The sequence below is a fragment of the Typha latifolia genome, chromosome 6 (assembly GCF_019914945.1).
Source record: "Typha latifolia isolate L0001 chromosome 6, TyphaL0001v2, whole genome shotgun sequence".
Taxonomy (NCBI): domain Eukaryota; kingdom Viridiplantae; phylum Streptophyta; class Magnoliopsida; order Poales; family Typhaceae; genus Typha; species Typha latifolia.
Window position 1 is genome coordinate 1,321,708 of NC_133091.1, and position 12,867 is coordinate 1,334,574.

General features: G+C 37.6%; 3 protein-coding genes across 4 annotated transcripts; 2 read left to right on the top strand and 1 right to left on the bottom strand.

Annotated features, from left to right (window-relative positions):
- The first annotated feature begins 97 nt into the window (after positions 1–97).
- On the top strand, positions 98–5,536 carry LOC140790384 (uncharacterized). Of its 2 annotated transcripts, none has more exons than XR_012109394.1 (11): positions 98–251; positions 368–1,363; positions 1,581–1,675; positions 1,784–1,903; positions 2,198–2,285; positions 2,757–2,848; positions 2,939–3,043; positions 3,481–3,590; positions 4,684–4,860; positions 4,936–4,971; positions 5,116–5,536. XR_012109394.1 is itself a non-coding variant. In XM_073140441.1 (11 exons), exons 2-11 carry the CDS (start codon positions 388–390, stop codon positions 5,197–5,199), a joined length of 1,794 nt encoding a protein of 597 aa, XP_072996542.1. In that variant the 5' UTR covers positions 98–251; positions 368–387; the 3' UTR covers positions 5,200–5,536. The 2 variants fall into 2 exon arrangements, 1 of the variants encoding a protein (XP_072996542.1); XM_073140441.1 differs by having other exon boundaries at positions 4,773–4,860.
- Positions 5,537–5,956: 420 nt separating this feature from the next.
- LOC140791212 (uncharacterized) lies at positions 5,957–6,835 on the top strand. Its single transcript, XM_073141633.1, has 2 exons — positions 5,957–6,449; positions 6,536–6,835. The coding sequence occupies exons 1-2, from the start codon at positions 6,276–6,278 to the stop codon at positions 6,650–6,652; spliced, it is 291 nt and encodes a 96-aa protein (XP_072997734.1). The 5' UTR covers positions 5,957–6,275; the 3' UTR covers positions 6,653–6,835.
- Positions 6,836–9,888: 3,053 nt separating this feature from the next.
- Positions 9,889–11,353, bottom strand: LOC140791432 (EPIDERMAL PATTERNING FACTOR-like protein 6). Its single transcript, XM_073142000.1, has 3 exons — positions 10,814–11,353; positions 10,582–10,616; positions 9,889–10,290 (listed from the first exon to the last, which is right to left on the bottom strand). Exons 1-3 carry the CDS (start codon positions 10,950–10,952, stop codon positions 10,099–10,101), a joined length of 366 nt encoding a protein of 121 aa, XP_072998101.1. The 5' UTR covers positions 10,953–11,353; the 3' UTR covers positions 9,889–10,098.
- Positions 11,354–12,867: the final 1,514 nt, after the last annotated feature.

Below are 12,867 nucleotides of genomic sequence, written 5' to 3' on the forward strand. Positions count from 1 at the left end.
GGAACTAGTGTATTGCTTCTTTTTTTTATATTTATAACAGTTTACCATTTTAAAAATTAAAAGACCTTTTTTTTTAATGCAGATACCATTTTCTATCATAGAGGCAAATTTTATCGTCTCATATTTTAATGGAGTTAGGGCTACATCCTGTTTAGAATACAAAAGGGCGGCAAAGCAGAAGAAGACATAGTTACTCCTCACGGCATCAGCAGCCCATAGGAGAGTAGAAGAAGAGGACGTCGAGCAAGATAGTAAACCCTTGGATTCTCATTTCGTTTCTTTGCGTGCTTTTATCGAATATATTAACTGCAATCCTCAGAAGATCGTCCTTTTTGTTGATGTTGTTGCTGGTGGTTTTGTTTTCAAGGCTACTACGGCTATAGAAAAATGCCGCTGGGAGCTCGTTTGAAGACGAGCGTCAAGAGCAAACCGAGGTTGAAGGAAATCACGAATGGTAGGAAGCTTATCGATAGAACAAAGGGCAAGAGCGGTGGCAAAGATGATTCTGATGGCGCCAAGAGAGGGAGGCGGCCGCAGAGTAGATCGGGTTCACCCGTAGAAGGTAAGAATCATCGATTGGGCAATAGCAGTGGCAAAGATGATTCCGATGGAGCCAAGAGAGGGAGGAGGCCGCAGAGTAGATTGGGTTCACCCGTAGTAGGTAGGAATCCTCGGTTGGGCAAGAGCAGTGGCAAAGATGATTCGTATGGCGCCAAAAGAGGGAGGAGGCCGCAGAGTAGATTGGATTCATCTGTAGAAGGTCAGAATCATCGGTGGGGTAAGAAAGATGGCGCCTTTAGGGATACTGGGGATGAGAGGAGATCATTGGGTGGAAGGACTTATACGAAGAAATTGTTATCAGTAGAGGGGAAGTTTGCAAAAGGGGAATTGGGTCGTAGAAAGCTATCAGGAAGAAAACCAATGAACGCGAGGAGTGTTGATCTTGATGAGGTTGATTCAAATGAAGAGGAAAGAAGTGATGGGGCGGGTCGCTTATTGCGAGGTCGAAGTGGAAAAAGAGATCCAAGTATTCGTGAAAGAGTTTCAGATAGAAGTTCTCGAAGAAATAGTATTGAAGCATTGAGAGAAAAACGGAGTGGTCGATGGAAGGGTGAGGAGGAGAATGTAGTAATGGAAGAACATGGAAAAAGCAAAGAGAAGCCAGATGAAACTACAGAGCAAAAAGTTCGGAAGTTTCCATCCCGAGTGCTTGATAAAACAGGAAAGAAAATAAGGGTTAGTAAGAAGAATTCAGAAGATGGGTCAGCAGAAATAAGTGCTCCCAAGAAGAGAAAACGGGTAATCAGAATAGATCCATATGACATCTCAAACAAACGCTTAGATGACACTGTTCCTCAAACTGGTATCCATTTCTTACTTTTGTTGAAATTCTCTTGAACTCTATGAAAGAAAATCTATGATGATGTAAAGCTCTGAGATGGTGTTTCCATTTGATGAGTGCATCCATCCTTGCATAAATTTTTCTGACATAGAATTCATTCATCTGTTTTGTCTAACATGTTATTCTTTTATTTTCACATAATTTTTATTTTTATTTTTCTTCTTCATATACCATGTAGAGAAGATTGTAGAGACAACAACTGAAATATCAAAAAATGCACTGTTCCGTTCCATACAACCGAGCTCCTCAATCCTTTCGTTTGTGGAAGATAATGTATGTATAATTTAGCCATAGTGGTATATTTCTCTTTTTCTCTTTTGTCTTATTTAATTTCTTTATTATGTAACTTTATTAAAGTTAACTTGTGAATATTCTTGACAGCTATTGGGCCGAAGGCGGTTGACTGAATTAAAAAATTCTGGCTACAATGTGAAGCTTTCTGCTCCTCTAGATAATATCCCTTTTTCAACCACCTTAGAACGAGAAAGAATTGAAGAGAATGTACGATTTCTTTGGTTAATTAAAATCAGAAAAAGAATGTTCATCATCTTCTTTTGTCAAGTGTGTACCTAGTTTATTTGTAATGACTAATGAGTACCCTTAATCATATTTGCAAACACCACCTTGGGGTTATATATTCTTCATTTTATGGTCTTCATTTTTCACCATGTGGTTCATTTGATGTTCTTTATTCTTTAAGATTTGCTTCATGAACACATCCAGGTGATATGGGATGCATTTCTTTCTGGGATCATATCCAACATCATTAGCTTATTCCATAGTGGTTATTAACAGGTATTCCGAAATAAGTTGGAGTTCTTTGCTGCTGCAAAAATATCGTCATCTTTTCCTCCTCCTACAATTCCAGAGATAGCTTTTGCAGGTAACTATCCAAGGAAGTTATTCTTAAGAAATGATAATTCACTGTTATTCTAATCATGCAACTCTTGACTTCAACCTGTTCTTTTGGATCCATTCATTTTTTCTTACAAATTAAATTCTTTTATGAGAACGTGATATGCAATTTTTTATCTGAACAAACTACAGGACCTAATTCACATCTTATATTTTACCGTCTTTTGTTGTCTTATTGCTTTGAGTGTTGCTTTGTACTTTGATGATTAGCTTTCACTTCATGATAGGTAACTGTCTGATTGCATTAAATTATTTTTGGTAAGTTTATTCTGCATAAGTTTTCCTTCTATCCACCATTTAGACCATTTTAACTTTTGATTGACAAAGCTCAAATTTCTGTGTATCAATCTATTTAAACAAGCATATAATTATTGGTTGTTTACTTGTTTATAGACACGTTGCGGTTTTGGTTGCACTATAAGCTTTGTTTATCATTCAGGTAGGTCGAATGTTGGAAAATCCTCGCTACTTAATGCGCTCACTAGACAATGGGGTGTAGTACGAACATCAGATAAGCCTGGACTCACTCAGGTTGACTGCATTTGCCAGTCATAAATTACAATTGTGCTGACCATTTGATTATATTTCTGGGATGACTAATTATCTAATACTATCTTGCAGACCATCAACTTTTTCCGGCTTGCCTCAAAGCTTTGTTTGGTTGATCTACCTGGGTATGGTTTTGCTTATGCAAAGGAAGAAGTTAAGGATGCCTGGGAAGAGCTTGTGAGTATTCTGAAGACTGGGACAATTCATTGTTATTTATAGATGATTAAAGTCTTACTAGCGTTGATTTATGGAGGAGCATGAGGAGATCCATCTCTGAGATGATAATTCATTTCTGATTCTTCATAGTATCATAGTTGTGAGATGGTACAAATTTAGAGGTCAATGTTGATAAACTTGATATTCATGGTTACAGCCAGTTTATTGTAACTGTCAATTGTTTGTTCACATTGTAAGTATGCATTATTTGTTGCATTTAGACTTATCTTCTTAGACAGACATGTGCATGCTAATAACTTTAGGTGTAGGAAACTTTTCAGGATGGATAATGAAGGCAGTGTGAAAGTCCATTAATATTTAAGCTTTGCATTTTTTTTTCTCAATATAACATGACTGTGATCAATTTCCATTCTTCTAAAAAGATCTGAACTTTGCAGGTAAAGGAGTATGTCTCTACAAGGGTTGGCCTTCAAAGAGTGTGCCTTCTTGTCGACACAAAATGGGGAATGAAACCAAGAGATTATGAGCTTGTTGATTTAATGGAAAGGTAATCTATGTAGGTTTTGTACTGTAGCATACCAATGATGGAAGGTCACAATATGCACTTAAACTAGAGTTGAAATAGAGTAAATGATGTTGCCTTACAGTCGAGCCACTATTCAGCTACATATTAAGTAGTTAAGAATATCTGTATTTTTTTTCCTTTTAGGTAACTTCTGACTTGCAAGCTTTGAGAACATAGCTGTTGAATTTAAGCGTGATTATCGCGTACAGATTTGTTTTGCTCACGTATGTTGTATGGGTGTGTATATATGTAAAATGAATTAGGAAATCAAGGTTGTCAAACTTTTTGTGCACATTTTATTTGTTCAGCCCTCATAGGTAAGAACTGGTTAAATATTTAACCTGCATGCCTGAAATATCAAACCAGTGCCCAGGACTCCTAGTTGGCTACTAGCTCAGTTAACGCCTAGGTGCCTACTTATTGTTTATTGAACAATTTCAAGTTTTGGTCAACTTTAAACTTCAACTGGTAGGAACGCGAACATCTCAGAGATTGCTTGCTAATTTCAGTATGTTGCTATATTAGTGTATTTTTTTTGTTTCTCAAACCAAAGAGATGCCCTCATGGATAACTCTCAGTGTGAAGATAAAGGCTTGCCAATAAACTTAAGTAATGCAGGATCGTCATAGAAACAGCCTCTTTGATAATGGAGTGAGGTGGCCAGTGGCCTACATATTGTCATCTCTAGATCCACACTGGCAGGAGCCTCTCTAGTTGTGGGATTTTTTCAAGAATATGAAGTGCTGAGGAAACATTAATTTTTTTAGAAAGTGGCAGATTTTAGTGATAGAGTGAGTGATCTTAATGGATGGGTATTCAAGAAAAGTGCTTTCAATAGTTTCTATTCTAGTTTCAAACTCCTTTATTGTATGATTTTCTTCTGTATTGTATCATACAACATAGATATCTAGGCGTGTTATCATATTCATGCCTTGTTCCTTGGACACCTAAAACGTCCTGTTCTGTTATGCACTCACATCCCAATTGAAGTCACTCGACCCGTTAATCAGTATACAGAGTGTTTCTTTACTCAAACAGGGATTATTGTCTATGTTTGTGCACTTTCTTGTTTCAGCCATAAAGGCGTAACTTTAGAGTTGCAGTCGCACATTTGTGCAATGGACTAATTCAGAATACTGGACTGACACTCAAGCACTTGGACAGATCGCAAACACCTTATCAGATATTACTGACCAAGACTGATGTGGTTTTCCCCATAGATGTTGCTCGCCGGGCTATGCAAATTCAAGAGGTAAATATTCCCAAGAATTTTTAGCTTTCCCTGGTTACTCTGACAACTGTGGTAATGTTTTTATCGCCTATGCAGAACCTCAAGAAAAACAATTCAATAGTGAACCCGGCGGTGAGTTCAATCTCCTCTACCTCTCCGTTATTCTCATTTTCTTCATATTGGCAAATAAAACTTCACTTTGACGGCACAATTAAAAAATTATGATTTGAAAGGAGTTCGATATTATTGTCTTTAACATGTTCCTGAAAATTTCAGATGATGGTGAGCTCCAAGTCAGGAGCTGGAATCCGTTGCCTGAGAACTTCGCTAGCAAAATTAGCTCGATTTGTGAAGCCATAATAATACTGTGAACAAGCCTTCTGCTCGCCTTAAATTCGATGAGGGCTATTGATTAACCTTCTAATTAGACAAGCGGCAAAAAGGAAGGAATCATGTGATATTTAATGCGTGATATTGATCTGATTGCAGCTGCTGGGACTGATGTCAAAGCTTTCACCATGCTATGTAACGCTGCTGTACAATTTCACCATGGAAAGATGATTAGCTAACTGGATCGTGGTTGCAACCCATCACTATTTCTGCTGTATTTTTCTTTTAATTCTTTTGTTTACTACTCGGATAACGTTGTGGGATTTGACTATTATATAAAAATTGACGTAGAATTCCTTTATCAAAAGATTTGTATTTTAATAAATATGATTAATACTGTAAATCTGATTTGAACGGTCAGGATGTGTTTCCTGCAGCAAAGCAGATCAAAGATCACAGCGCCTCTTAAAGCAGCTAATATTCCTCTCTTTAATTGCACTCCACTTCTAATAATTATTGACTCAATCACCCCCTCCTAATTTAATTAACTTCTAGTTCCTTCTAGACAGCTCGACAAAAAGAAGAGAACAAAAAACAAAATAAGTCAAAAGCTATCTGTTTCCTGATTGGTTGAGCTCCCCAAGAATTCAACCCACCGGCTCACCGAACCCACGTTCTCGCTTGCAGAATTCGCTCAAAATTGGCCTCTTGTATTCTATAATTCTAGGGATTAGAGGGGTGTAATGGCAAAAAGGAAAAAAAAAATTATATATTATAAATCCATGGACTGCGTCGTCGTCGTCTTGCCAACTCCAACCCACCCTCCCTTACTCGTAGTGGCGGGTCCCACTTCTTGGTAAGAAGGCGTGTGTTTTGACCGAGCAAATCCACTCGTCTCTGATCTCAATTTCTCAATTCCAACCCCATCATCTTCTATATTAACAAATATAAAGCAGCGATTTTTCTTTCGGTTCCGCACTCGGTGGTTAGTGCATCAAAGTCAAGTCTCAAGAACACCTCAAAAGGCGGCTATCGATCATCCCAAATCCCAAATCCCAAATCCCTAATCCCTTCATCCGTTAATCCTCGCCTCGCTGTACAGAGCAATGTGTCCCTTGAGAGTCCTATTGATCTTTCTCTCGGCCACCGTCGCCGGATTCTTCGTGCTGAGGAGCCTCAAATCCGAGCCGGAAGACGGCTTCGATCAAGCAGACGACGCCGCCGCCGACGAGAAGAGCACTGCTGCTGGGCCCAAGGAGCACGTCCCCCTCCCCACCAAGGTAGGAAATCGTTAAAGTCGGTCCTTTTTCTTGCAATCCATGGTGTTCAATGTGGAAAGGATTTGATTTTGGGGGGTGGATGGCAGGTTGGGTCGGCGATCTGCGCCGTGTTCTGGACGCTGGTGGACATGGCGAGCGGGAAGTATCTGTGGAGGACTTTGGTGTCGCCGGCGTCGACCAATTCGTCGGATAAGAAGTTGTGATCCGGACTCCTCCTTTATCCTCTCTTCCTTCCCTCTTCTCCCAAGTAATAGAAAATATTCTCTGATCTCACTCAAGATGGGATATTGTTGTGATTACATGTAATCAAATTGTTTTGCATGGGAATTGTTGTGGTGAATTATAGAGCATAAATATCATCTGAATTCCAATTCCGTTTATGCAAACCTTTTCCTTTCTTCTCTTTTGATTGCTGCAATTGAGTCAAGTTGGGAAAAAGGAAGTTTGTGTGGTTGAATTTTAATTTTATTGTGTGTTATTCACTCTATTCAGGAACCCAAGAAGAAGATTTATAAAGAGTCTTAAGTTTAATCTGCATATACTAGGATAGAAAATATAATGCATTCCTTCGTCTCGTATCCAAGCTATCATCTTCTTCTTCTTTTCCCCAAAAGATAGCGTTATTTTCTCACCCCACATAATTATTACCCATATTTTGTTGCTAAATATCAAACATGAATAAGAAAATATAATAAGTATGTAACCTCACTTGGATATAGCTTATGATTTTTTTTTTAATGAATTAATAAGCAATTGGAACCTAACTCAGGATCAAGATCAACTTGATGGTGATTTTTATTCATCATATAGAGATGATACTAAGCATGAGGTAGAAGGCACATCTTTTGTAGTCTTGTGTGAGAAAGGATAAGATCCGTGCAAGATCCAAATAGGGCTTCTGATTTACGTAAAATGGCATCATATATATTAGGTTTTTTTTTTCTTTTTCTTGTATATATACTCTTGAATTTTTTTTTTTAATTTACTTGTCCGACCTTCTAAAATTAAAATTAATATTTGTATGTATACCTTTTAAAACTTTTATTTTTTTTTGCACGAATATCTTTTTGAGTTAAATACATCACAAGTTAAACAATTTAAATGTCGAAAGATGAAAAAACAAATCCGAATTCCAATTTTTAAGTATTTCTTTAATTAAAAGTAATTTTGTCTTTTTATTAAATAACTCATATTTAACATGAAAAGTAATTAAGAAAATATGTAGACAAATAACGTGTTTTGAGGGGTATACATCATATATCAACTTTATACGGCATACAAGTAGATTAAGAGATTTTCTTTAAGGGTATGGATGCAAAAAAAAAAAAATCCATTCAAGTTTTTCGATCAAGTCATTGTTTAATATTTAACATGGTCCGTTTTTATTTCTTAACCTTTAGTATTGCGGTATGGTGGGTTATACACTCTATTAGTATTACTCATTGTCTATTATTTGTCTATGTGTTATATTAGAGGGTCACACAAAAGTACATATATTGAAGATATAATATATATTATTTATTTATTTAATATCTAAATTTATTTTAAGTATTTGAATCAAACTAGTCATCTAACCAACACTAAGCATGAGATAAGGCACATCTTTTGTAGTCTATGTGAGAAAAAGCTTAGGTCTCTCTATACATTGGGTGGGCTCTGTCATCCAAGATCCAAGTACATAGCCCATATGGGCTTCTTTTTTTCATGACTATGCCAAAGGGTCTGATGTTAGATGGTACTAGTGATGAATGGGAAGAGGATAATGAGAAAAAAAAGATCACAATCTTACCAACGGTTCATATGATGATTTAATGCCATGCATGATGATAATGATACTGGCATCCAACTTGAATGTGGTGTTTTTTCCCCATGAGATCGAATGATGAGTTTTGCTCTCAACCAAAAAGCCATGTAATATATGTTTGAAATTGATCGAAACCATAATCTAATAAGAACTAACAAAATAAAATAAAAAATTTCTTCACCTCGTGAAATAAAAATAAATATATATTTAGCTAATAAATTGTCGAGAGTTGGTAGTAATTATGCGGGGTTTATTTTGTACCAAATTTTCACGGGCCAATAAATAGCATCTTCGTCACTCGAAAAATTAGAGATTCTAGATAATTAAATTATTTTTTCTTGCTGATTATTAAAGTATATGCAATATTAGGCTATGTACTAAAGTACCTGACATATAACATGAGATATTACATTATTGTATTTGCTACGATGATTGTGTATTTTCACTAATATGTTCATGTGCATTATTAGATGTTATTTTTTAATAATGTTGTTTTATATTATGCTTACAGGTTACCATATTAATATCTAACTAATATGATAATAAGTTTATGATTATGAGACTATGCCGAGGTCTTCAATCTATAGTGACAAACGATTAGTCAGTTGTTCGTGTGGAGTGATGTGCAAATAATTCTATTGTTAGGGTCCATCTTTATTTTGGGTGTATTTATTTATTTTGGACGAGTAGGATGATAATCGGTGGGTCTAGTGTCAAATGTGATGAGCAGACTTATGGATGTCGAGATAATTGACATTCGCGTGCGTCTAACTGTGCAAACTAATTTAGATTGGTGCATGCCTTATGTTATATAGGTTGATATAATAGTCATATATTCATATTTTTATTACGTTGGGTGTAAATGTACAAATTTTATTATGCTATATAAAATTTCTCATATATTACCATGGTAATTTATACACGAACAGGTTTAAAGCATTTTTTTAGTGTGAATGATAATAAAGATGCTTGTATAAACTCTTGGCAAAATGCTGCAAACTCTTCTTTTGGTTCATTTATATCAGGCACAAATTAATTTTGGACCCTATATTTGTCATAGATTTGGCTGGTTTCAACTCTGCAGACTAATCTCCAGCTGTGCGGGCAGCATCTTGCAGTTGAAAGGCTTTTCTCTTTGTTGTCTTATCATCATCTGAGTTTTTAGACTCACGTTTGGTCCCTTTTGATGTCCCCTCTCCTTGCCTTCCTCACTTCCTTGGCAATATAACAATTAACAAGACTACTCCTGCTGCTATAAGATGCTCTCTAAAATTCTGGGCCAATGAAATATATATATATATATATATATATATATATATATATCCAGCCTAATGCTTTCCCAGCAATCTTGCAGTGCCACAAGCATTACATTCCAATCCAAATCACTGAGTCCAAACTGACACTACACAACTCGTGTAGATCTCTCTACCAAAAACTAAACTGTTGATAAAATTAACTTCTTTGGCTTTGTAATTTGCTAACAAAACAAAGGCTATCAAAGAGAAGATGGAGACATGTCATGGGGCCTATATGTGGATCCAAGAAGAGGATACTGTTTAAGCATGTACTAATTCATTGAAACAAGTGCACATATGCATCAAAATAGAAATCATTGCAGAATATATAGTCGACACCTGTCATCAAAATGTTATCACGAAAATTATTTTTCTTCTTTTCGAAGTTTAAAATAAAAAAGGAAGAAAAAAGAAGAAGTATACAGTGATATGTATATACACTGATAGGTTTCCACTCCATGTTACAAGTTTGAGCTCACTGTAGAATAACAATTTGGGGTATATATTAGAGGGAGGTAACTGGATCCCGTCGCGATGTGGTTACCGCCGGTCAAGGCATGTAGAGCTTGTTCCCGCACTTGCATCGCCACGCCTCGGGGTAGTACTCGGCGATCACTGGCCGGCTCGGGGGGACCGGTACGTGCACCGGACTGCACGGGATGCAGTTACCGCACTTGGACGTGCACCGAGGAGGATACGACCCCGGCCCCGCGATTAGCTCCCGGCTCCTTCCCGCCACCCCCTGCACCACCGGGCTCAAATTAGCTGCAATCCCTACTCTGCCTCTAAAATGCGCCTCTGAATAGTAAGGAAGGCGGCGCATGCAGAGCCGGCAACCTCTGCGGCCTGGGCTAGCATGAGCCACCTTCTCACATGCTACGGTACGCCGCTTGGGCATTGTAGGAAGATATCATAAAGACATGTATACATATGTCATCATGTATGTATGAATGCGAATTACATTACACATATGCCTCGCAAATAGATAAAAGTGTATGGAAACTTGGAGAATGAGAAGGAATGAAGAGAGCACCTGAGTGTAAAATCTCGTTCTTAAGCTTCTGATGTCTGCCAAAAGTTACAGAGGAAGTAAGTAAGTAAGTAAGTAAACAACTTCGAGTTCTATCCAAGAAGAAAGCACTTTCTTAGCATGGCACTAAGATTTGAGATGGGTTTTTCGCAAATCATCACTCTCAGCAGTCTTCAAAACCAAGAAGGAAAGCTCCACATAAAGAGGAAAAAAAAAAACAACGATTTTTGCTCACCTAAACGACCTCCCCTGGCGTCGCTGCTGGCGACCAACCTGCAAGCAGAGAAGAGGAAGACAAGAACCAAACACAAGGAAGCCACCTTTGACACGGATCCACCTTTCCTCCTCCCTCTCATCAGCTCCATGACCAGCATTGCTCGAGCCCACTTTTGTACTAGTTAGAGAGAAACTTACCGGGAAAAGGAAAGGAACAGAGGAAGGAAGCAAAGGAGAGTTCTCGGATCTCAAGCTCTAATTCTCTCTCTTTCTTAGTTGTTTCTCCTTAGATCTCTTACTGTAGCAAGAGGCAGATCTCAGAGGCTACCCACTTGGTCAAGACGACAAGCAGTGGCAGAGAAAGCCTTCCAAAAACTATTCCTAAACAATATCTCTGCGCTGATCCCTGTGAGAAGCAGCAGGAGAGAAGGGAAAAAGAAAAGAAAAAAAAAAATCCTTATGCTGACCTCCCTCGTCTATTCAAGTTCTCCCAGCTTTATTTCTGCCAAAATGACGGATTTGCCACCACAGGTTGCTAGAAGACTAACAGTGGTTAAGTGTCAATCCTCCTACAATATCTACGCAACTTGGTTACAATTTTTTTTTCTCGTAAATTCTCACAAAATACCATCTTTATTTGACGTCGTGTCATGAGATATATAGTAATACTCGACCACTACGTTGCGTTGCAGTCATATCTCTCGCTTTATAACCTAAATATACATCTTTTGGGAGGATAAGAAACCGAGGATTAGTTGCGTATATCCATCCACAACTCTCCTCTTGATTAAGATCATTGTCCTAATGAAACAAATAATTTGATGGACCCTAGTTATCCATACCATAGCCTAAATAATCTCTGTGGTCCAATAGCTACTCTAAATAACCCTATGAATGAGATGGTTTGCTTACTACTCAGTTCGATTAGGTTTGGATCCAGCAGAGGAGAGTATAAAACATTATTAACAAAATATACTGATCCAGATTGGTGGTTATGTGTGCAAAACTCTTGATAGGGTTCTTGGTTAGGAATCTCAGAGCTATTTATAATATGGTATGTATAATTTGGTAACAGCAACCCATATTAATTACAAGGTTATTGCAATTTTGATTTCACAGATACAAGAAAAGGACGACCCATAAAATAGCATCATTCAATAACTATTATTTTATTTTATTTTATTTTTCACTTTGCTTATAGTTTAGAAAAGAAAAAAAAATGAAGAAATAAATAAAAGGGCATTATGGATATTTTACATTTTGGGAGTAATGTAAAGAAAACATTGGTCAGTGGAGTATGCAGAGAAGCTCAGGCATCCCAAGACCGTTTGTCTCCCCCCGCTCAACCGTCCCCTTTCCCCTTTCGTAACGCTTTTTAAGTTTTACCAAGAATATTACCACTTGCTTAACCGTCGCCTTTTACCCCCATTTAGTAATTCTCTAAACAACATCGTCGGAGTTGCTCGTCGTCAGCGCGAAATAAGCTCCGTCGAGCCTTCTACGACCAACACGTGTGCTCGTCGCGACGACCCGGTTCCGGTTGTCGGATTCCGATAAGCAACGTTGTCATTGAAGGCCATGGATACGTCTATATCCGTGCTCCGTGGTAGAGTCACATCGATGGGTAGTATCTCATGTCGTTAGCTATTGTCAAGCACGAGATGTGCACGTGATTAGAATTTAACCGCCGGGTCTAATATGAAAAATGCCTAGCGAATATGGGAAGTTTTAACTACTGGTCCAGACTACAATAAATAATTTTTTCAAATTTTCACTACATATAGACCTCCTAACCTAGAGAAAAATTTCACAATATTAATGAAAAATAAATATGAAATAACTATTTTACCTAACAACAATTAAACTACTACTAAAAATTAAGTACATGAGGTAATAAAAGAAATTGTGTGGATTAATATGTTGCATAGTGAGTGATATATAAAGTGGGATAATAGGGAGGGAAAGGAGGTGAGATGGGCAATTGGGCATGCATTAAATTAGGGTGGGGGGGTCAGAGGGGCATGTGCTCGGAATACGTAAATAATTGGCACTTTTCTTAGAGTATATCAAAGC